At 40.2% G+C, this 25,585-nt stretch overlaps 1 protein-coding gene across 4 annotated transcripts in view; it reads left to right on the forward strand.

Moving 5' to 3' along the window:
* The window catches only part of LOC102792058 (stromal membrane-associated protein 1-like), a 141,535-nt gene that overhangs the window by 86,087 nt on the left and 29,863 nt on the right, over positions 1–25,585 (forward strand). For all 4 annotated transcript variants that reach the window (XM_006808074.3, XM_035915446.2, XM_006808075.3 and 1 more), the window contains 2 exons: positions 1,706–1,766; positions 16,518–16,639. In XM_006808074.3, the coding sequence (XP_006808137.2) occupies positions 1,706–1,766; positions 16,518–16,639 (183 nt within the window). The remainder of the gene's footprint in view (positions 1–1,705; positions 1,767–16,517; positions 16,640–25,585) is intronic.

The following is a 25,585-nucleotide window of genomic DNA, read 5'->3' on the forward strand; positions in this document are numbered from 1 at the left end:
ATTTTGGATGAATTGAAGGCTTTTAAAGGAAATTTTTAGGACATTATTTGAAAGGTAACATCCTGTAGTTTCTGAATATTTAACATCTGTCTAAACCAAAACCTGACTCTGCTGCCACAGATACCAAGTAATTCTGTAGGAAAATGCGTTCTGACAGTTGTTTCTGTTATGGCCGAGAGGGCCAGGCTGTGGGTGTGGACTCAAATGCAGACACAGAGGGAGGCAAAACGGGCGTGAACACAGTGCTTTATTTACAGTACCTAGTTAAATTACAAAGCAGGAAACTATGAATGCTATGAACTGTGGAAGCTATGAACTGAGAACTATGAGGCCAAACTATGAACATGAAACTCTGACTGAGTGCTATGACTAGGTGCAAGATTTCATAGACGGATCCTGGGAATGGAAAAAGGGGCAGCGGCTTGGGTGGAGGTACACAGTCACTATAATGAGAAGAGACAGGTAGTCAGTGGCGGTCTAGTGAATCGTAGCCGAAGGATTAGACTGTGGTGGTTTGGGCTTACGTGTTGCAAGTGAAAGTGTCATGCGAGGAGGGGGTGTCCAAGGGGGTCCGGGTGAAGAGTGTCCAGAGAGGGTCCAGAATATACTTGGAGCAAGGGACCTGGCAGGGAGGCAGGCAGGTGGAGTCTTATAACTCCACCTGACACCAGATGAGAGAGAACCAGCGTCCAGGCGGAGATGTGTGTAGTTCAGCTTGTGAAGCGTGACGGCCAGGTGGGTCCTATGACAAAGAAAACACAGTGAGGAGAAATGCAATTGTTAAGAGGCTCTCACAAGGGCTTGGCGGCCTAGCACTAATGTGAGTTAGCAGTAGATCTGGCAGAGGTCTGTTGTGAGCACTGGTCTTATATACTGGTGACTTGATTGGAATCAGGTGTGAAAGCTGATTGCTGGGCTCCACCTTCAGGCAGAGACTCCAGAGTGGAAAAACCCCACACTCACCCGGACCATGACAGTTTCTCTCCAATTAAGTTCAGTGATTGTAGGATAAATTCCTAAAACATATCTCAATATAATACATATTGAGCTGCACCACAAACCTTATTCTCTAAAGTTGGGATTAATTCCTTTCTTTTGCTGACTCACTGCTTCACTTTGTGAAACACATTCAGCAACTGATCCTGCCAGCAGGAACGTACATCACATCACCCCGTACATATATGCTGGCTAGTAAGGCATTAAAGCATCAAACACTTCATGTAGTGTCGTAGCAGTCAAAATTGCCTCAGGATCCATAGATGAAATCAACTCTCCACTGAAATCAAATGTAATAGAATTTTTGAGGTCATGTTAGTAGGGTGAGTCAAAATGCCAACTTCTTAGTTCTGCTGTGGAAGTCACAGAATGTACTCGATGGCCCATATAATGAGGATATGATTAACTAAAAGTCATCCTGACAAATTTGCAGTAGAAAAGGTTTGCAGACTATAGCTGCATTAAAAGGAGATTACTCATCTTAGGGCCAGTTGCGCTCATTGATGATCCAATCTAGTATTTTTAATAAGGATCAATATTGGATTGTTATACAGAATGGTAAAAGGTCTAGTCGCTATGGATGTAATTACCATCTACAGTCTAGTAATGTTATAATTTTGATCAAATACCCTGCTTGAACAAATCAAATATTATATTTTATATCATTATTATATATATATTTCTCTTTTCTCTTTGTTCTCCTCAACAGGCAGAGTACAGAGGCAGTCCTAAGAAAGGCACAGAGCCAGCCGTGGACCTGCTGGGTCTGGGTAAGCTTACAGGATAATAAACCTTAGGCTATATGCTGACTTGTCAAACTGTATTTAAATGTCTGCCTAATGCCTCTGACATGTTTGTTAAACCACTTAAGTTGGAAGATGTTATAATATTTTTTGATTGATACAGCAATGATTGGAGGTTAAGTAATGTCTGACGTTATCAGAGGGAGGTTTCATGCCGTCAGGCTTTATTTGGATCATGCAGAGAGGGCTTACATTACATTTTGATGACTTAGTGCATTAACAGCAAGATGGTATACTATCAGTGACTTCAGCCACGTAAGCCTACAGGTAAAACCATCGAACAGTCTACACACTGATGTACCCGATGCAGATATCAAGCATGTAAGACAAAGTAAAATGAAGCAGGTTTTACTGGATATTTTGTGATGTGAGTGGTAACCACAGGAAATAGATATCCTCGACTGTCATCAGCTGAATACAGGGGTTAAAATTCTCGAGAGTTCTGGTGTTTTAGATCATTATAGGACAATATATGACTATGTATAATTATGCCTGTGGTAAATATTCTTGCTTCTCTTTTTTAACTCTCCCATAGAAAACATCTGCTCGTATGTGTGTGAATCTAGCCTGGAACCACATTTCATTTGAAAAAAAAAGAGTAAAGTTGTGGTGTAAAAAAGTTTGCAGTAATTTGGACAGGGATCTTCTCTTTGTTTTCACATCATCATCATGATCTAATGGGCTAGTTAGTCGATTGTTTCACATCAGTAGACTCATTACATTGCATATTGCTGTTAAGAAACCACACGCGTCAAAGACAAGCATCAAAGAGTAAAGCTTCTTTGAAGCTTTGAAAGTTGTGTTTGACTTGAAATCCGGCAGCCTAATTGTATCAGACTGAGGAACCAGCGAGTGATGCATTTTCTGTGGACGGTCCTTTCATGTAATGTAAATGCGAGGATTTACATTGGGCAACAATCACATTGTGTTTCTGAAATGGGTCATGATTTGTGCGTTTGTGTTACCAGTTTAGCATCTTATACAGAAATACATCGAAGAAGTGGGGACATGTTGCCCTGAGTGGTGCAGCATCCCTTCCCCTTTTACATGCAGATTCATAACCATGGAAGAGAGAGATGGCAGAAGGATCAGCAGATACAACATTACAATATTTGATGTCTGAGTCCCACATAAGTTTTGTTGCTTGGTGTCTAACTAATCTTAAGGCCCTCGCATGTCCTTCAAGATTTCTCTCATTCTTAGTCACGCAATGAAGACTCTTCAAAATCACGCCAAACACAGAGATGTCTAAAGTTTTGGACATGAACAGAAATCTCGCTGAAGTCCAGAAGTGGATAAATTATTGAAAAAAGAAATCAATTTACTATGACATAAAGGCCACACGCGCATGATTAAACTTGTTCAAATAAGCGATGTGTTGGCTCAGCTGGGATTATATCATGAGAAAATGTATCCTACAGAAAAATAAATATTTGTCTCATCCTTCCTGCATTCTGCTTCACTTTCTCTTTCTTTTATGTAAATAGAGACATTTCCACTATCTGCTGATGCAGAAAAGATACAAATAGAAGCATAAACATTTAGCAAGAGACAGAAAACTGATTCTGAAAATCCTCTACATGTCTCTTCCATTGGTGTTTTGTTTGTTGTCTAATCACAAGCAGTTTCAATTCATGTCCAAAATATATTTGGGGCACAGAATTTGTCCCTGCTTTAAGTCTTGATATTTGCAAACAACAAACAAGTATCGACTCTAAAGCGCTCGGGGTCTGACAAACAGTCGGTCTGACTTTAATGCCTACTGGGGTAGCAATCTACTAACACATGTGGTGTAGTATAAAACCAACAGAGAAAATAATAAATTCACAAATGATACAAGTGTTAACAAAAAAAGCCAGTTATGATTTAAAAAGTAAATGTTAAAAATATTAGATACTATATAGCTACTATATTTACACATGTTTTAAAGACCAGAGAAGTTGTGATATTCCAGTAATGTTTAGCAACTGGGAAGGTTTTATATAAAGCACTCAACAACAACATGTAAAAGCCACAAAGCTATAGTTTGAATTTAGAAGGGGGATAATCTAGACACATTTTTGGACTGCTACATTTTAGGCCATAACATTAAAAAATGTTCAAGGGCATTAAAGGTTTCACAGTCACAGAAGAATAAGGATGTGAAGTCCTGGCTGAAAAAAGTAAACTACAAGAAGAACACTCAGGAGCTCCTAATGGAAGCAAATAACCACTTTCCAGACTAGAAGTGAACATCAGAGATGCACTGAAATGTACAAGTGGACTCACAGCGTATCCAAAAAGTATTCACAGCGCTCCAGTTGTTCCACAGACGTCTTCCAAAATGGATTATATTTCTTTTTCACAATAACCAATAGTGAAAAAGTTCAGAAGTGTTTGCATGAAATTCTTACAAATTTGATAAGACAAAGAAAAAAATATGATGTAGTGTGTACATAAGTGTTTACGACGTATAATATGCTGTTAGCCTGGTTAGTATAGTGGTATCAGTACCACAGTACAGTGGAAGTAATTCATTGCAAGTAAAACTTCTGTGTTGTTGGTATTTTGTGACACAATCTTTACAGATCCTTCGCTTTGAGATCTGTCTCAGAGAAATTGTGGTTGTGTTTTTAGTTCAGCAACTGTCTGCTTGTGTTTCTTTGCTTTGCTTTGTGTCTCTGCTGGTGGTTTGGTGGTGATGTCCTTGGGTTCTAGACTTTAGGCAGTCGTTGACTACAAAAGATCTTCATCCGTATATTACAAAGAGTCCTTATATTTAAAATTATATTATTCGGTCCATTTATGGTTTAGCCTCTGAAAATGGGGAAGTATGTATAACAGTGGATGTAATTCCTAATGCTTTCATTAAAGCCCTTGAAAGTCAGCACTCATGTCAGACGTTCAAGGGCTGATATGACTCCACTGGGGTGGTGAAAAGGCTGGAGTGCCCACTCTGGGTGAGGGATGAGTTGCAGCCCCAAGTGGAGGAGTTTGAGTATCTCTGGGTCTTGTTCACAAGTGAGGGGAGAGTGGACCATGAGATCGAGTGATGGATTGGGTGGTCAGAAACTCTGGGTAGTGACAGACAGAATGAGGTCGCAGAGACAAGCGGTTGAAATGAGTTTATAGATAGGGTGAGGAGCTCGGTCATTTGAGAGGGGCTCGGAGTAGAGCCGCAGGTCCTCCACATTGAAAGGAGCCAGTTGAGGTGGTTCAGGCACTTGACTAGGATGCCTCCTTGATGTCTCCTAGGTATTCCTAGCATGTCCTACTGGGAGGATGCCCTAGGGCTGACCCAGGACTCAATAGATAGATTATATCTGTCAGCTGGCTTGGGAACATTTCTGTGTCCTCCTGGATGAGCTGCAGGAGGTGACTAGGGTAAGGAAAGTCTGGGTTTCTTAGCTTGGACTGTTGTCTCCGTGACCCAAATCCCAAAGTGTCAAAAATGGGTGGATGGATGAATGGATGTGGGGATAACATTTCATAAACTGTGGTATTCCCAAAAAACTGAAGTATAGTTGTCAGGTTCAGTAGTTCACTGCATTGGGTTTTTGGACCAGTTTCTGGAGGATTACAAGATAATTCTGGGAGGTCATGAAATGATTAAGAAAAGTGAGAGTGCATCCAGGCTAATTTTTTAATCTATTTTTTTGTGACGTCAAAGAGTTGTAAAAATGTTGTGAAAAATGGGGAAAGTCTTTAAAGTAATTTAATATTTTAAAATATTTCTATAGAAGTAGCAGTTTGAGTAATAGTATAAGGATCAGTGAAATCAGCTGGTGACCAACAGTTGAACAGGAAAAGGAACAAAACGACCACACGATTGGGATCAGATCTTCAAAATAAATATGGCAAAGCACCATCTTCTTTCAAGTGTCGTGTGTTTAAAAAAAGTCAATGATCTGTGCAGACAAATAAAATCCAAACACCATATCAATTATAGGTGGGACTGCTTCAATTACACTCAAAAGGAATTCAACAATAATTAAGAATGCACTGTATTAATAGGAGGAAAATCTTACTTTGCTTTTTTGGGCTCACCTTAGACTTAGGAAGGAAGACTTTTCTGCTTTTCCTTACTTTCTGAGCAGTTTCGATAACAAGATCAGCACATGTGCAGCATTTGTGTGTAATCCTCCTCATATATTTCTTTCTTTTTTTATAAAGCTTATAGTTAGGTCTGGATCAGGTGACCTTCAGTCCTCTCTTAGTTATGCTGCAATAAGCCTAGACTGCTGGGGGCTTCCCATCATGCACTCAGTGCTTCTTCTTCACTCACCTCTTTTCACTCTGTGCTTACACAACACTTAATCATTAGTTAGTATTCTGCCTGTCTTCCAGACTATGTCACTCTCAGACCCTGGTTCTGCTGGAGGTTTCTTCCTGTTGAAAGGGCGTTTTTCCTTCCCACTGAAGTGCTTGCTCCTAGAGGCAGTTTTGATTGTTTTTTTTCTCTGTATTATTGTAGGTTCTTTACTTTACAATATAAAGCACCTTGAGGCTCCTTGCTGTTGTATTTTGGTGCACTATAAATAACATTACATTGAATATATAAACCTAAAATATTGTTCAAAGTCTACTATTAAAGCAAGTATGAGCTATAGCTATTATAAAAAGTCCAATATTCCCTTCTCAAAAACTCACATTTTACTTATTTAATTGAGTCCGTTTACACACCTTTACTGCTATGTGCTTTACTGTGTTGGGTCCTGCAGTTTTTTTGATTGATACTATTTCTTGACCCAAATGCTCTATGCCAAAGCCTGTGGGTAAAACTGCCAGGCAAAATCCAGACAACTGACTTGTTTCTGCCTTTACGGATTCCACATCTATTACGGCTATATATTAGAACATGGGATTTGGTGCCCTTTAATTCACTCCAGTTGCCCCGTCCAGCTTCCACTCGGCAAATCACCCAGGAACTAATATAAAACGCCTCCAAATCTCCTGACCTATATCAGAACTTATATCTGATATAATTTGCCACCAGATCATGTGCTCAAATGCACCACATTCTCTCTGGAATTTTTTACTATCAGTCTTACAAATACTCAGACTTGCAGCTTCAAGGTGGTTGAGAGGTATTGTGTATATCCAGCATGAAAGCATTTTAATGACATGTGTGCTTTGCTGACAAACACAGCAGCACAATGGCCAGAAAGATTGAATGCATCGAGGATATGACATTCAAAAAAGGTCACAAGCTGGATTCAAACCTGTGACATTTTGGGTAGACAGTGTGCGTCTTGGCCCATTAACCGCCAGACTTTTTGCTCCATGCTTGTTGACCTTAATCCTGAACAGCAACAAGGCAGAAGAGGGAGCCCGGGTCGCTTTAGGGTTTTCACCATAAATTTGTAATGTGCAATCACCCTGTGTTTCCCCGATCTCGGACCATATTATGTTGAACCGAGGTGAGGGTAAGCTGCACTGCCAGAAAGAGAGTCGGTGAAAATGGCATTGATCAGAAAATTTCCCGACGGCAGTGTGGAAACGTGAGAGTAGTCACCCTGCTATAAATAACTAATGCTGCACACCTTACAGCCATGTAGAGTGGATGAGATTTCACACATAATCAATAAGTCAAACATGTGGCTTCAGCATCCCCCCGCCTCTTGTGTTTATCCTTCCCTCTATGTCTCTGGTTACATTACTCTGCAACCTTCAAAGAACCTCCTTTGGTTTATGTGTCTGTTTTCGTCAGTTCCGTTTGATTCTGTTTGGTATATAAACTGTGTTAGAGATCAGATGAGTGTCCTTTTTCTTCTTTATTTTTATTTAGTGTGTGTTGTATACATTAAGAAAATGTTACCTAATTCATTTTATCAACTACTGTCTGAAGACATTGTAAGGCAACTTAAAAATGAGGCATGCCCTGACCTTCTCAAGTGTCTAACAGCTAGTGGAGTGAAAAAAAGTCATGGCATATTTTCTGCAAAACTTCAAAGGACGTGATCCTCACGCTCAAGTGCGTCTCGCCTCAGTGCCTCTTTTCTACTTCCAGCATCAAAAATGAGCAGCGCTGGCGAACACTGCCTTAGAAATGGAGTCCACTAATCACTAACGTCAACAAAGGACAACAAAACTCCACGTAAAAACAACGAAACAAACAAATATGACATGAGATAAAATTTGTTAGTGAATGGCTTTAGTGGTTTTTACATATTTAGTAATATTGGAGTGTACTCTGAACTCAGCTGAAGGAGGAATGGGGAGACAGAGTAGCTCAGACAGCAGTGCCATGTGGAGCTGATACGAAGCTTTTAGTGTTTGGATGCTTTTTGCCTTGCTGGCTAGTCTTTGGCAAAGTGCACAGCTTTTTGTTTTCGGTTCTGTGTGTGTGTGTGCATCATACGGGCAAATTAAAAACTGCTAGCAGATTATTCACCTTTGTGCTGATTGAACCCACAGGTAGCAGGATTGTGCAACAGGTGTCAAGCAAGTTAGTAATAATTATTTTTTAATATCTAATAATATCTATATGTTATACCTAAGTAAATCCATCTGGCCAAACAGGACCTTTGCCTGGAAATGGACAACAACACTTAATATCTAATGTTAGCTATTGTATCCAAACTCCTGAGGCTGGTAACTGAGCTGACCATTACTTTATCAGCTAACATGACAATTTGTCGCTGGTAGCTAAGCTGCACCCAGCTGACTAACGTTGTCTTGTTTGCTAACGTTATCACTTAATCATCCAAGTGATCCTTGATATAAGTATAGTATGCATAATGCAAAATTACTAGTGCTGTCAACGTTAATCTCGTTAAAATGACGTTAATGCCATAACCGCATTAACGCAGCAAATCTCCGTTAGCACTGTAAGGGCACTAAACAAAGAAGTATAACTAACCTTTGCATTGCATAGTGATAGCTAACATGTTGGCAATTACCCAGCTGTAACCATCTATATCTGACATACATATCTTGTTTTGTCTTATTGTTGAGCAGCTGAATAATGACTGCAATTTTTTGGTCATCGCTTTCATTTGTGGAAACACTTTGAAACCCATCAGCCAATTGTGTTACCGCCTTATGTTTGTTTGTGAGAATTCATGAAGATGCTGCTCTTCTGGCCTTTTTACTATCACAGTACTAGGAGTGGATAGATCAGAGTGAAAGATCAGAGCACAATGTCCAGATTGGTTGGAGTTGACAGACAGATAATTCTGTCTTAGATATCTACCCTTTTCTACCATGCTGAGCAGAAAAACCTTCTAACACTCAAAAATATATTCAGCCTTAAGGTGGATCGGTTGCACCAGCAGAAGACCACAATGGGTTCCACTCCTGTGAACCGTGAAAATATATCTGAGGCTGTGATGGGCTTAGGGTAACTGGAAAAATATAGTCTGGTCTGATGAATTTCCATTTTCGCTGAGGTTGCAGATGGTAGACTCAGCGTGTGCAATCAGCAGCATGTATGCATCGACTAGCCTGCCGTGCATCAACGCTCTGGTCTGGAGGTGGTCATTTAGTGGTGTGAGGAATGTTTCTTCCATCTTCCCTTAATCCCAGTCATTGTGGTTTGGCGAGATGATTGCTCTGAGTATTGTATCTTTTTATGCCTACGGTGTGTTGTCTTCTGTTGGCAGTATAACATGATATTGTACTGTGACACTGAACCTGTGGGGTAGAGCATGACATTCAGAGCTTTGTGATCATGGAAGAGAATCTCAATGGAAAGCTTCCGACATTTAACGAAATTGATAAAACCAAGGGCCGAGGCTGTTTGACAGATTAGTATGTAGAATTACACGCCATCAGCTCAAAAGTCTGACTGGGCTGCTGGGGCAACACCACAGGACCCTGCAAGAAGGAGGGGCCAGTCAAAATCACTGTCAAACCTCCTCATGTAATGGTCATGTCATGCTCATGTTCACAGCATGAAGTGGACAAGGTGTAAAAGTTCCACTGTGTATTTAATTTGTGATTCTATAATAATAATGGATTGGATTTATATAGCGCTTTTCAAGACACCCAAAGCGCTTTACAATGCCACTATTCATTCACTCTCGCACTCACACACTGATGGAGGCAAGCTACGATTGTAGCCACAGCTGCCCTGGGGCAATCTGACAGAAGCGAGGCTGCCATATCGCACCATCGGCCCCTCTGGCCAACACCAGTAGGGTGAAGTGTCTTGCCCAAGGACACAACGACTAGGACAGAGAGCCCAGGGATCGAACCAGCAACCTTCCGGTTACAGATGCGCTTCCCAACCCCCTGAGCCACGGTCGCCTCTATATACATTTTCTTAGATGAAGTTCAGCTCGGCAGATATTTTCTTTGTGATTTTAAATTTAACTGACTAAAAGAGCCTTCAACACTTTTGCCTTAAAAACTTTAGGTGCATTCTGGGAAATTTGCACTTCCTGACCTTGCTGACTTGACCTCCCTGTCATGTGTGCAAAGTGCCTGCATACGTGTTAATGCTAACAGTGCAGCAGTTAGTTTTATGGTGAGTTTGAGAGTGCAGGCATTTTACATTATGTTTAGCAAGCAAAGCAAAAGAGTGGTACTTAAAGGAGAGAAGATAACAGGATGAAGACTGGATTTGAGATGACGGTCTGATGAGTGAGGGGTTTGTTTTTGTGAAGGATTGAAACATTGATGCCACTTTAATGTTGATAATCTGCATTCATGCTGTAATATGTGTGAGTGATAAATGTAGAAGCTGGTACTCTTGAAACAATTGCTGAGTGAGAATTTCTATAAATGAGTGTGGTTGTTATACAGTCACCCATCCAGTCAGTCTCTGAGGACCTGTGGTTAATGGGCTTCTCTCATTTGTTTGGTGCTTTGCAACATTACAAGTGTCTTTATGTTACTTTAGCAAAGCTAAATCTGTTTTATGCTTGGGGTAGCTTGGTTGAGTAAGATAGTATGAGTAATATTATATAATACCATGATGTGTTATAGCACATGCTTATGCTAGATAAATTTGTCCATTCCCCCAACCTCAGACTGCGGTTATTGTCCATGGTGCTATTTAAAACATTACTAATTATTCCAATATGCTATTATTTTTTACCCTTACAGTGTGTGTGTGTGTGTGTGTGTGTGTGTGTGTGTGTGTGTGTGTGTGTGTGTGCTCAATAAGAAAGCAGCATGATCATCTTTTTGACAGTCGAAAAACAAAAGTAAAAATTTGTGGAACCAGGATTTATTGCAGTGGTGTGTAAGCCATGCAACCCCAAACCAACCAACTTGGGGCTTTTTTCTTTTCTTTTTTTCACACACTAGTGGAATTATTAAATTCATTTTCATTTCATCCAATTTTTATCTATTTATTTTTTTACTATTCTCGGCTCTGTATGGAGTCAGTAAGATGGGAGCGCTCTAGGCTCATAGCTGTGGCTTGTTTATATTATAGTAGTAGCCGTCCAAGATGTTAAATATGTAGTTGGAAATGTGGGTCTATTTAATGACATCCCCTACTTTTGGCCTACTTTTCCGTCTGAAGTGCTTGAGCTCACATGGATTGTTTGTATGTTTAATATGAGCAGCTGCCACATTATAGTTACTGTTGGCCTGTAATCGCTTAACAAACAACAATCAACTGAAAGTCAATAGGTGCAAGCACTGCACTGAAAATGGGTGAAAACCTTCAACTTAGACTATTGAATGCTTACTTCTCAAGAGCATTTCTAAAAATGACAAGGATGAAAACATGGAAAAAATTGAGGTGTGGCTCAAGACTTTTGCACATTACATAAATGTGACTGGGGGAAAATAGGAACCCAGAGATAGTGGTGCACTGGTTACTCTGAGTCCTTTGACTGCAGCACATCCTCACTTTGCACATTGATAAATATTCTTTGGAGAAGTTGCTTCACAACACCAGCATCAGCAGGTAATAAATATTTTCTCCTCACCCTTTGACATCAGTGGAGACATGGGAGGAGGTGGTTTCTCGCTCTTCCTTTATCTTCTAACAAACACATTGCAACTGCAGCCGCTCCTTCCATGTCCGTTTTCCACTCTCGCCTCTCTGTAATGACACTTCCTAACAGCAGCTAATGGCTGTGGTCACCAGCTGGGCTCCTGCTCTCTTTTCTGGACTCCCAGAGTCACTTAAAGGGGAAGTGGGGAAAACTTAATTTCATGCCCTAGTTGGGACTTGTGTTTTGAGGAAGAAAGTGGGTTGAATTTGCATATCTCTGCCTTCATGGCTGCATTAAGATGTTGGTGAATAACTAACAATTGCAAAGAAGTAAAGTCGTCTGGTCTTTTGACTAATGGGGTAAAACCATCAGAGCGTTTTGTCATAAATATGTCTCATTAAAAATAAATTCGAAGCTTAATCAAGTCAGATATTTTACCACATGTGGTGCTGACCTTAATGTGACAGCTCTCCCGTGCTGAATGAGACTGTGTGTGAGAGCAAAGGGGTCCCGAGTGATTATGAAACACACCCCCTGCCTAAACTATTGGTCTGTTTCCATGGTGAAGTTGAGAGTGCTCTCAAGAAGCGGCTCCATCCCATAATAAGGGATGGCGGGCGCAGTGCCTGACATGGCAGTGATGATGAGCCCTATTCTCCCTGCAGCTCATTTCCATGGCAATGGCTGAATGAAATTTTGGTAATGGAGGGGTGGGCTCAGACTGGTAGGAGGGTCACATCTTTATTTTTCCCCCTTCTGCCTCAGTGTCTGACTTGTATCTGTCACTCTCATCAGACCATAAAGCAGTTATCATAATTATGATCGATGTTATTTTTTATGCAAATTCATCTTTCTTTTTTCTTTTTTTAAAGCAAGTTGGAAGTGATTTAACAGTGAAAGCCAAAGCCAGGCTCATGAATGACACGCAAGGATCGTAAAATGCATAAAGGGCAAAATCGCTAGCTTAAATATTGGGACGTCACAAAGCATTAATTTGAAAATGAGGTTTAATAAGTGGCTTCAAAAGGATGTTGAACACGTCTTTCTGGCCTTCTTGCAGTAAATGCTTTTCCTTGTACTGTGCTGTCTGGCTAAAAGAGCTCAGACTTGTTCACACTTTAAAAGGGCTAAATTATAGATGTCTCATCACTGTGGTTATATAAATGACCTCTGCTGCGAGCTCTCTCTCTTACACACACACACACACACACACACACACACACACACACACACACACACACACACACACACACACACACAGCCAGTTGACTCCCTCTTTTCTATTTATCATGCTCTCTCTCCCTCTTTCTCTCCCTCTCTCTCCCTCTTGTCTGTTAAATGACAGCAGTACATAGTGTACTTTTTTCTCTCCCTTCAGCACCATGGGAACTGCTCATTCTGGATGGTTTTTCTGCAACAATACTGTCTTCAACAAAACTCCAAGATAAACTAGAACAGAGGTCCCCAACCTTTTTTGCGCCACGAACCGGTTTATGTCCGACAATATTTTCACGGACAGGCCTTTAAGGTGTCGCGGATAAATACAACAAAATAAAACTAGTACCGGTACCGAAAAAAAGAATATTTATTCATAACACACGTGAAAAGACCCAGGAAAACTGAGTTAACGATAAAAATGATAACAAACTAATGCTGCAAACCGATAAAAACCCTGAAAACTATACATTTCACACCTGAGCCTCAACTCTCGCGGCCCGGTACCAAACGACTCACGGACCGGTCCGAGGCCCGGGGGTTGGTGACCGCTGAACTAGAATATAATCTAAATGCACCAAAGGCTTGAAGTTCTGTGGCGGTTCAGCTTTGAAGGTGGATAATCGAGGATCTGTGCTTGCTTATTTTTGGCAACTGTCCTGTAACAAGTGTGAATGCATTCGGGAAACCTGCATTTTGTATGAATGCAGCAGACCTATGACAAACGGAGGAACCAAAAATGAAAGTTTGTTTACTCTGTGCTCATCGAGATACTTTGTTTTCAGATCCTGAATTTTTGATGAATTTGTCAAATGTTTGATACCAGGTTCAGAACAGTCATACTCAATGTTCTTTATGTCTGGAAAGTTGTGTTTGACTTGAATCCAATTAGGCTACCAGTCTTCAGTCTCTGACTGAAGAAATGGTGAGTGATGTATTTTCAGTGGATCAACCTGTCACAATAATGGGAGGATTCATATTTAGTGGTGATTACATTGTCTTCTTGGCTTTCCGAAACTTTCCGAAACCATAGCTGGCAGCTTGCTAGGCTCTGGTTTTTTTTGTTTTTTTTTTGGAGGAGGGGGTTGCATCATATACCACCAAAGTTGGAGACAAGCAGAGACAAGACCTCCCGAATAATTAGAACACATGCTGCTACAGTACGTGCAGGAGCAGGAGGGCTGACAGTAGGGCTGCCACGATTAGTCGACTAGTCACGTCGACTGATTTAATAGTCGACACGTCGTTTGAAGCTTTGTAAGATCACAAAAGACGCAGGAATAAGTTGTAGGATTTAAGAGTGTAATAACGGACTGAAACAGAAGATGGCAGCACTGCATGTACAAGGATGCCAGCTGCCATTAAACCCCGAAGAAGAAGAAGCTGTGTCCCAGAATTCATAGCGCGGCCCAGCTCAGTTTCCAACAATGGCGGCAGCTAGTTAGTTTTAATATTACTCTTATTATTCTTTCTGGGTCACAAAATAAACGTTTAGCATATTTTCAGGCGAGAATGTAGCTGTGTAAACCTCAAATATCTGCTCAGTTTATCAAGACACCACATATTTTCAAAAGCGCTCCGACGTTTTCGGAGACGTCTGTTACAAACTAGCTTGATAGCTAGCCAGGGGCAAGGCTCACTAGAGCCGTGAGAACACCGGACTCCCGGGAAATCGTTTTCAAACCCACTGCCGTCTTTCGCTACTCAGGTTAAATATATATAAGTCACTTAGATAACTTCAAAATGTTATTGTTTGTCTTTTTTTTAGTATTTTATTTGTTCCTGAGTAAATCAGTTTGGCTGAGATTAAAGTTATAGTTTTTACACAGCTGAATAAACGTCAAGCAGACAACTGATTATCAGAAGTGTGAGATGCTCGAGAATATACTCCGGTGTCCTGTTATATTTTAGATAGCAAAACAATCTGCAAATGTCATTAAAATTTAATAAACTATCATCTTGTCTTTATTTTTAGTTAGCACATACCTTAAACACTTAAAGCTGTAAGCTAATGATAGTTATATAAGAGCAGATGGATGCTGGTGCAATAAGCTGTACGCTGTACATCCAATGGATGCATGATCTGATTAGTCGACTAATCGCAAAAATAATCGGTGACTAGTCGACTATCAAAATAATCGTTTGTGGCAGCCCTGCCCAGCATGGCGTCATGTTGGGTCTGAGGATTTCATCCCAATACCCAATGTCAGTCAGGGTGCTGTTGCCCAGCCTCGAGAGATCTCTGCATCCCTCCGTGGATATGCCACTCCAGACCACCAAACGCAATCATGCTGAACAATGTTACCGACAGCATAATGTTCTCCACATCTTCTTCAGACCCTTTCAGGGCAAAAGAAGAATCATTTTTGCAACATAGCTAGCTACTGAAGGAGCTAGCTCAGGCAGACCTTTTCACATCTGTCACTTGTGGTCAGGGTTAACCTGCTCTCATCCGTGAAAAGCACAAGCCATTAGTGGTGGACCTGCTTATTCTGATATTCTATGGCAAATGCCAATCGGGGTAGAGGATGTCGGGCCCTCAGACCACCCTCATGAAGTCTCTTTCTGATTGTTTGGTTAGAGACATTCACACCAGTGGCCTGCTGGAGGTCATTTTGTAGCTCTGGTAGTGCGTATCCTGTTCCTCCTTGCACAAAGGAGCAGATACCAGTTAAGAGCCTTCTATACCTCTTAATCCATCAACAGGGTTAAGAACCATAACAGGAGGGTGAGCTTGAACAATAGGCAAGCATCATTTGTTTGTGCAGAGAACAGAACCTGACCTACAGCCAGTAGGATATGTGACTATGAGCAAAAAGACCAGTTTTTGTTTCAGCCTGTAAACAACTTAATTCTGTTGTGAAGTTGTGAGAATTTAACAAGTTGTTAATGTTAAAAATCATGTTGCAGTTTTTAACTGTGTCTTATTAGCTTCATTTTCAGACCCAGAGATTACTGGTTAAGGTGAATGTGTATTTACTGATGGCATCCTAACCTGCAGAGTGTGAATGCAAGCAACTCCTAGTTCAAGCAGCAAGGTGGATGTCTCAGCCGGATAATGGTGTCAACCATGTTAGCCAAAAGATGCTTTTACAGAAGGCAGTTAATTCAAAGCAAAGACGCTAAAGGACATGAGACTAAACAGTAAAACACAATCGTTTCAGACTGAAAACTGTCCTTGGATGCAGCTTTCTGTCCTATTAGAGACAAATATATATATCTTTGTGTATTTGTGTTAATTATGTGCCACATATCAAACTATTTAGTGAAATTTTTACTTGACAAGTGTGCTTGTGGTGTCCTCATTTAAAAAATATGCCATTTTGTTTTGGCATTTCGTTATTTAATGCAGTTCATTTAATGTCAGCATACTCTAAAAATAGCCTGTGCATATGTAGATTGTTGCCGCACATTCTTTCTTTATAAATACCAATTTATGTGAGGATTTTTAAAACAAAAAACAAGCATATGCATGATTGTTGTGTATATACCTCACTTAGACATCCAGCCCGAAGTTTTATTAGTTTTTAGAAGTTGTTAGAGTTGCTTTTATTCTCGATCTGTTTGCTTCTGTCAAATATTTTTGGGAGATACTGCACATCTCTTTCTATCTCTGTTTCTCTTTTAGATGCTCCAGAGGGGGGTGGGAAGGGCTCAGGGGGTGCTGCACCAATTGGTGATGAACTGGATATCTTTGGACCAATGGTCTCCAACCCACTCCCCTCATCCAACAACACACAGCAGGCTCAGGTAATGCACTCTCTCTCTGTCTTTCATCAGCTGCTTATCACTGCAGGCAGGCTGCAACACACAGAGTCTGCAGAGAAAACACAGCAAACACACCATCCGCCTTGTACGTGGCGACACACACTCTCGGAGGATCATATCAAAGCAAACCCCGTAGACTCTCTTTTATTGAATTAATTTGACCAGTGTCCTTCAAAGGAGAGTGTGTGTTTGTCTGACAGGGAGCAATAACGGCGAGCTGCTACAGTGAAGCTGGGAGTGATGGAACGCAAGCGAACGCCATCACTGAATTTGTTGTTTTCTTCTTTAAGACGCTATCTAATTAATGGCGATGAAAGACACTAAATAATTCAAATGTAGAATGACACGAAAATGTATAACACTGCTTTTTACCTGTTGTTTGAATCTGTGGCTGACCACAACCATATTGGTCAAATATATGCCTGATAGGGAATAATAAAGATTAAAAGTACTTACATTTAGTCCGGTCTCTCAAAAACTGGCATTTTAAAAGACCATTTTTCAGATTTTAATGATATCTGTCATAATTCAGAATACTGACAAATACTGTTTGAGGTTGAAAACGTCAGTTTCACAGCCTGGATCTGTCACCAGGTGCTACATGTTTATGTGAGCTACAGTCTGAACTGTTCATGTGAGCTGTGTGTTCATCACTCTAGCCTTTTAATGTTTGGTAAACACATGTAATTGTTATGAGTGTTTGGAAAGTTGACTTCACATTCAGCTATTATAAATAATAGACATTTAGCAAAAAATGAGCAGTACAGTTGTGAAAAAGAGTTTTTACAGCAATGTGAAAAACTAGTGAAAAAGTACACTTTTGGTGTGTCCGTAGGAATTAAGAAGGTAAGTACAGGGCTCGCAAAATTTCAAAATCCCTTGTAGCCCTTCGGGCAGGCACTCTTCAGTTTTTGGTAGCCCAAAATAAATTTAAGTAGCCTGAGTAAAAAAATAGACAAATTTTTTGATTGATGTTTTGTTTCCTTTACAATATTATACATTAAAGTATAATATTGTAAAGGAAACAAAACAATCATAAAATTGTTAAAACACAAATTACAACAATTGTATAAAAATTACAACCATCAACTCAAATACTTGGTTCTAATTGAACAGAAATTTCTATGAACTTGTAAGAACTGTGTAGAACATGAATCAGTCTGTGTCAGATCCTGAATCTGAAATTTCCACTGAAGTCACAGGTAAGAGGCAAGTGGAAACAAGATCTAGGACATTTGCTTTTTGAAGTTTGCAAAGACTGCTAAATTTTGCCAGTGGTAGTTCACTCTTTGCAACAGTACGCTGTTCTAAACAGATTTTTCAGGAGTTCTTGTTGTGCTTGGTTTATTTTTAGTATGTTTTTTGCAATTGGTGTTTGTTCTGGGAAAGATACTGCAGACTGAGCAATAATGCATTTCTTGCATTTGTCATGGGTTCTGATGGGGTCTTTCTTAAAAATGCTGGCCCCAGTAACAAAGGCGCTTGTCGACTCAGATATCGAGGGAAACTCACAACACAGCTCGTCATATTCCAGCCACAGAAATTTGTTTGTCCATGAAACCAAAAAAAGCTGTACTTTCTTTTTGCCTCATAGTCTGATTTGTCATAACTTTTCCATTTTGTGGTAGGCTTTTCTTTGGCTGTCCCTTCTTCACCCTGACCTTTATTATTTCGCTCTGCAGAACTAAAATACCTGTGTAAATTCATCTGTCTTTACACACGCACACATAACGGTCAGCGATTCTCTGCGCAATCAACCTCTATCACATGTTTAAGCTTGTTGCCAGAGATTTCACTTGTCATGTTTCAATAGTAAGCTAATGAGTGATAAGACGATGTCAGAGGAATTGGTGCGCAATTAATCTGTCACCCTCTGCACCTCCCTATACACAGTTTGTGCGATCGCAAAGTGAAAGCAAAAAACAAGCGCAAATTCAAACGCGATTTCAATATGTCACATATTGACAGTGGCTCATCGATGCCAATGGCATAATTACTCAGCTACATTTGCGAAAGAATGCAAAAGCATTGACATATATTTTTCCTTCCTATGACAGCCCGACGGGCAGGGCTGAGTTACATTTTGGTAGCCCGACTGGAAAAATTGCTAGCCCGGGACGTCGGGCTAGCGATTTTGCGAGCCCTGAAGTAGAAAACGTGTTGCTTATCAAATAGTCTTGATTATTTGTAAGTGTGAAAACATCTATAACATATATAGTTGTGACAGTTTGATGGTTTGTGGCATCATGTTAGTGCACCTGGATGTTCCAAACTTCCCAGGACTGGACATCCCAGCAAATTCACCTCAAGGTCAAATCCTGTTATGCTCAAATTGCAAAAAACCCAAGAGCGACACCTCTGACTCTCCATGGCTCAGTTAGCATTTTAAATGTTAAAGTCTATGACAGTAAAATTAGTAAAAGACTTAATGAATATGGTTTGTTGGAAAGGGTTGCCAGGAGAGAGCCTCCTCACTCTAAAATGAGCACAGCTTAGGTCTGCTGAGTTGCATCTGAACAAACCACAAGCTTTCTAGAGCAATTTCTTTTAGACAGGCGAGATCAGAACGGAGTTGTTTGGTCATAATGCAGAGCCCCACAAAACACAGCATGTCTGCACAAACACCTCAGATCAACTGTCAACTCTGTGGTGCACGCTTGTTTTGCATCCTCAGGACCTTTGTACCTTGCAGTCTTTGGCTCAAACATCAAAGTATCACCTATTGCAGAAAGAGACGCTGAATGGAAAGTTTCGTGGAGCCTCCGAAAAAAATCTCCCCTTCTGAATTCTTTTAACTCTATTTGGTTGTTTGCTGTTTTTCAAAATCTTTATAGGTTGTAGTAAACATAAATTTACTTTAGTTAACCAAACTAATAACTAAAACTAGATATGAAAAAACATTTTAGGTAATAAAACAATCAAAACTAGACCTTTAAAAAAATGTACCTAGCCGAAAAGATTTTGTGAACTTGGAAAACAACCAAAAATTAAATTAAATTATAGAAGAAATGCTGTTTTCTATTGGTTTGTATTAATTAGGTCAAATTTGTTATGACAAACTGAGGAGGATGATGATGTTGGGTTAGGGTTATAAAACAAACCTGCACAAACTAACTGAAACTAAACTGAATTAAAAACAAAAACTTCAAACAAAATAAAAATAAAAACTAATAAAAAAACAAAACTATAATAACTCAAATAAGTTAATAGTCTCATTACATTTTCGTTACCAAGAAATCATGTGTACCACCATGCACAGTCAACCCCAAAGATCTGAGCCTGTGAAAAGCCTGAAATATGCTCCATGAATACTCCCCGGGGTTTAAAGAAAATAATTACCTTTTCAATCACGATGACAATATTAGTTAGAGATGTTGAAATGAAATATTTATGAGCTGTTTTTCTCAAATCATTAAGAGCATTTTTACATATTTCTGCAAAATAATTGAAACTTGGGAAGATGATTAAGGACAAGGATAGGGCAAAAAAAATAAAGTAAATGAAGGATGAAGAGCAGAGATGAAGCTGTTGTCCAGTGAGTGTCTGCAGCCATATTGGGATTTTCATTTTCTGGGTAAACAAACAGGATGTTCATCAGAATGAGAACAAAAGAAAATTGGAAAAGAGGTTGATGCTTGACTTCATTTCTCCTCCTTTCCTCTGCTACTTTGTCAGCGACTGCTCTCATGAGGATGGGGAAGTTGTGTTGAATTAAACATTTTCAAGGAACTGTTCAGTTTAAAATGCGGTAGGCGTCTTTCAAGTGTGACCTTTGACCTTTGATTCACATGGAAATGAGAACTCACACTGTCAGGCAGAACCACATAATGTCTATTTATATAAATGGACAGTGTCTGATTCACGCATACTTGCAGCAGCACAGTGCTACATGTCAAATATATGGTAAACGCACAGGTATGTCATGAACTGTAACCTTGGAACACACACATACATTGAACCATCATAGTCAATCACGGTCAGGGTGGATTTCACTCTCTGACCTGTTCTTAGGATTCAAATTGTACACCTCACTCTGTCACACACACGCACACCGCCGTGCCTCCTGGGGCAAGACCAGGCAGTGGCTCACAGGAAACCCAGGCATGAAGAACAATTATGGGCTTCTGTAACTGCAAGCTCTCCCTTTGCCACTACCAGCCTCCCACTTGCCCTATAATCTCCCCTCCACGCTCACCTCCTCTGTGACTCCATCTACTGCACTGGTGCTTCTGCCTCACACGTTGGCTTATTTCCATATATTCATGAATCACAGTTTGGTTTTTTGGGTTTTTTTTTGCTCTGTTAGTGAAGCTCTGGTGTGGTTGCATGTAAAGCAGTGTAACACTGGATGCAGCTCTCCTTCAGGTCAAACAGGAAGAAAGGTGTCAGAGAGGACATGAAGACCACTAATGAGCTGATGTAAAGTAAACATAGCATTAGAGCTGGGCGATATGAGATTTTTTCATATCAGATTTAAATGTGCTGTTGCTCACAAGTAAATTGTGAAATAATCAGCAGCTTGTTTTGATTTAAATATTTATTTCCCATAATAAGTTCAACAGGGTAGATGTACTTAAGGAACATCAGATAAATAAAGGCAAATATTGCAAACTACACAAAAGGCAGCCGCTAAAGCGTTTATGTGTCAAAATAGAGCAAACAAAACAGGCTACTAAATTGTCAAATCCACTTAGAAACAAAATATTAATTCTAAAAATAAATCTTAGTTTGTTTTACAGAAGAACAGACAAAATTGACTAACTTTTGTCAATATCAAATAAACTGAGAACTAAAAGTAAATTCTCAATCTCTCCTTGTTGTATAGCTTAGCTTTGCAAACAGTTTAACAGTTACTTTAGTCTGACAAAAGCCGGATGACGAATTAGCGCTTCCAGTCAGAGATTGAGCATGCACCGGTTCATTGTATTTCCAGACCTGCTTTCGGCACAATTTACAGTGCGCGCTACTCTGTTTTTGTCAGACTTGAAATAGCCGAAATACCTTCACACTACGGAACTTCTATGGCTCTTCCGTTCGACAATCTCTCCGGCATTGGAACCATCATCGGTTTTCTCTTCGGTAACCTTCGGTCACGCTCGGTTGATTTTTCTCTAGTCAGCACACTCATTTCCTCCATTACCCGGGCGGCACGGCGGCTGGCTGCTTCCCAAACAAATACACATGTGCGGCTTGGCACTTGTGCTGTACGTAACAAGTCACGTGACGTGACGCTGCGGCTGTGATTGGTTGAGGACAAGAGAGATGAGGCCTATTGCAATAGTTTAACTTTTCTATCGAGAAAAAGTTATTTTGCAATACATATCGTTATCGTTCTATCGCCCAGCTCTACATAGGATTAGTGTTTGTGTAGGTCCTCAGGCATCCAGGTGGTGGTAGTCTCAGGAGCCTGAATAGAAGGCTACTCGACCTCTTTAAGGTTTTTTCAAGATGATAAGAGGTGAAATGTCTGTTTAGAAAAAAAAACCTTGAAGAAGTCCTGTCTTATTCTTTTCTTTTGCATGTTTCTTTTGCATTTCCCAGTTTGGTATCAAGCTTCTGCAAATTTGTTAAAGGCAATTTCTGGCAGTGTTTCTCACTTGGGAGAACAGCTTCAGCTCAGTGGGCCTTTATACTTTATAGGCATCAAAGTTTCCATAAACAATATTGCCAAAGCTATAACAGTAGTTTATAGATTAATATCTAGTTTATATAAAATATAATCTGTCCATATATGTAGGGGGCTCACAAAAATAATGATATTAGCTGTAATGTAGCAGTTAGAGAGCTACAGAAGTTTTTAAATTTCATCAAGTGTTTTAGGAAGAAGTGAATTCCTGCCTTAACCCGGCTGTCAAACAGTCACCACATATTGTGTTTACTTTTGTTTGCCTTGCTTCTTTAAACAGAGGAGCAGGCGTTTCTTCCTTGGTTCCCATTTTGTCGTTGCTGAGCCTGAATCTGTCTCTGCTTTCTCTTCCTGATGCAGAAAATATCTAGATTCTGGAAAGTGCTTGAGTTGGCAGATATTGTAAAATATTTTCTATTATTATTATTATTATTATTACTATTAATATTTTCTAAATATTTATCATTAACCCCTCTAGGACATTATCTGCTCTGACAACAGCTGTAACTAATCATCCAATCAGATCAGAGAACAGAATGATATTCGGTAACTTAAAGTGACGATAGGTGAGAGAAAGGTAGCACAAAGTCGGCCGCGCAAACATCATAATCCATGGAGACTTCTGCCTAACCTCGTCTGTCAGCCTGTCTGTTATTACTGCAAACATGAAGGGGCTCAGAGCCAGTCTCTGATGCAACCCCACCTTAAACCCATCTATCACTCCTACCACACATTTCACCACTATCTCACTCTCATCATACACGTCACATACTTTTCTGCCGCTCCTGACTTCTTCATGCAGTACCACAGTTCCTCTCGTTGCTTTCTCTCGAATGTGTCTATAGAGACACGCCAGACCTTCTCTGCACTCCTCCATCAACACTCTCTCAGCAAACATCACATCTGTAGAGCTCTTTCTCAGCATGAAGCCATACTGCTGCTCACTGATCGTCACCTCTCTCCCATATCAACTTTACCTCTCTGCACATCACCCTTCATCACTACCAGTACACTTCTTCTCAATTCCTCAGGCGTCCTCTCGCTCTCTAGGGTTGTATTAACAATCTGGTTAAAAGGTCCACTGCTGTCTCTCCTAGACATCTCCTTGTCTTACATCTGCACCACCTGCTTTTCCACTCTTCATCCCCTTCATAGACTGCCCTGACTTCCTCTTTAGTAATCTTCTTAGAGATTATTTAGTACCTTTCTGTCTCTGTCCTTAATTGTCCTAAACTGCTGCGCATCCTTTCCAATTCGATCTCTCTGTTTAGTAAATGTTCAGTAAATGTCTTTTTCTCGTTCCTTAGTGTCAAGCCTCACATACAACTCATTGAGGGTCCCTCTTTGCCCTACGTCTAGCATCCTGGTTCTCCTGTCTAATTTCTTCTTCTCCATGACTATCGCACTTTTTCATTTTCCTTAAATTTTTTCTCTTCCTCATTCCTCCATTTAGTGTCCTTGTCTTCTTTCCTCTGTCCAGAGGATACACAACATACCTTCCCTGTATTTTCCCTTATCGTTTTAGTTGTACTTTCCCAGAAAACTAGCAACTCTTCCCTACGACCTGAAGCTTGTCTCAACTTCTTCCTGAACTCTTTACAACCTTCTTCCTCAAATCCTTATGTCTATGATTTGGTTTTGACTAGTTTGAGTTTGAATTAATGATAATTGACAACTTTACAGCCACTATTATAAAAATCAATCATCTAAAATTCAATTTCATCCTTGCTACTTCAAATGTACACTGTAGATATCTGTTCACACATTGCTTTCTGTCAAGTAATGTAATTGTGATAAGTAATTATGATAAGGAAAATGTAATTATTGATAAGTCTGGCTTAAATAATAACAATTCAGTTTTATCTTTCTAAAACTGCATTTTAGATATGCTCACTGAGTATTCGCCGGATTCTGCTCTGCATGGATTCGTCGTGTCTTCTGTGTATGCATAAAATAGCATACACAGAAGTCAAGATTGCTGGAGTTTAATGGTTAGATGCCATCTGTGTCTTTACTTCCCAGTCGTAGCTTAGCAAAACTAAGAAGGCAGGTGGTGGATTTGTAGTTGGTGCTTGTGTAGTTTGGAGGGATGTGTCTTTATTTAGTCTTTTACAGAACCAAAAATGTAAGAGCAACAGTGATAAACAGTGTGTTTATCCAGTCTAATGTAAGCTAATGATGTTAGCTTTCTGCCTATTAATCAGGCATTTACTCCACGGCCAAGAAATGGCTTTGAAATTACTTTTGAATATTGAGTATTTTTTCGAGGCATACACATGTATTGTGAAAAACTGGATGTTTTATATGTTACATGTAGTTTAGTGTGGTGTTAATAACGTTGCTTTGCGTTGGTATTTGGAGAAAATTACTTTGATGTTCTTTAGGATGACATCGCCAAAGTCAGTGCTGCTTTATCCTTTTCAGACTTTCTCTCATTTATAAGGAAACATGCAAACAGGGTGACCTCCATGTTATCTCTCTGTCATGAACTGGCTGTGTGGAGGCAGATGAGGACCCAAACGCAAAACTCACGGAGACAGGAGCTGAACTCAAAATTACTGCTTTATTGCAGGACTTACAAAGAAACAGAACTAAACTGGGAATACTAACAGAAGACCGAGGTAACACAGAAAGACACACAGGTTTGGGGAGGAGACATTGACGACGCAACACTGAACTGAGGGAGACGTGCACATAAATACACAGAGGGTTAACGAGGGAAGTGGGAGCACACGGGGAACACAGCTGACACAGATAATCGTAACGAGACAGGGCAGGAGCGAACACAACATGACGCATACTGACGAGAGACTGTCAAAGTAAAACAGGAAGTACACAGAGGTTCAGACAGGAGGAGAGAGAGCATAGACATAACGGGCTGGGGAAAACATTAAATGAAACACAAGGAGGAGAAACAAGGGCTCACAGATACACAGAGGGGCACACAGGGGGTAATCAAATAAGGAACATCTTTAACAGAACCTAGGAACCACGGCATAAGGAGCAAAATACAAAAATACAAGAAAACTAAGAATGCTGGGCCAACATGGCCCAGGACCATGACACTCTCTAGCCAACCAGGATCGCAGACTTCACCTTGAACCTTATGCTCTCACTCTGCCCCAACAGATCTGATGTATTAGGAAGCCTCAAGGCCCCCTCCCAGGGCCAGTTGACCCAAATTACTTGAGCTGATTATTTTCTCAAAAGCCTCGAGTAGCTGTGCAGGTTATCCATACAGCTACACCCAACCCCACATCTGATTGCAACTGTTAATTTAAAGCCAGTGTTGGGGAGTAACG

Source organism: Neolamprologus brichardi, chromosome 13 (genome assembly GCF_056152115.1).
Source record: "Neolamprologus brichardi isolate AB-2024 chromosome 13, ASM5615211v1, whole genome shotgun sequence".
Classification (NCBI taxonomy): Eukaryota; Metazoa; Chordata; class Actinopteri; order Cichliformes; family Cichlidae; genus Neolamprologus; species Neolamprologus brichardi.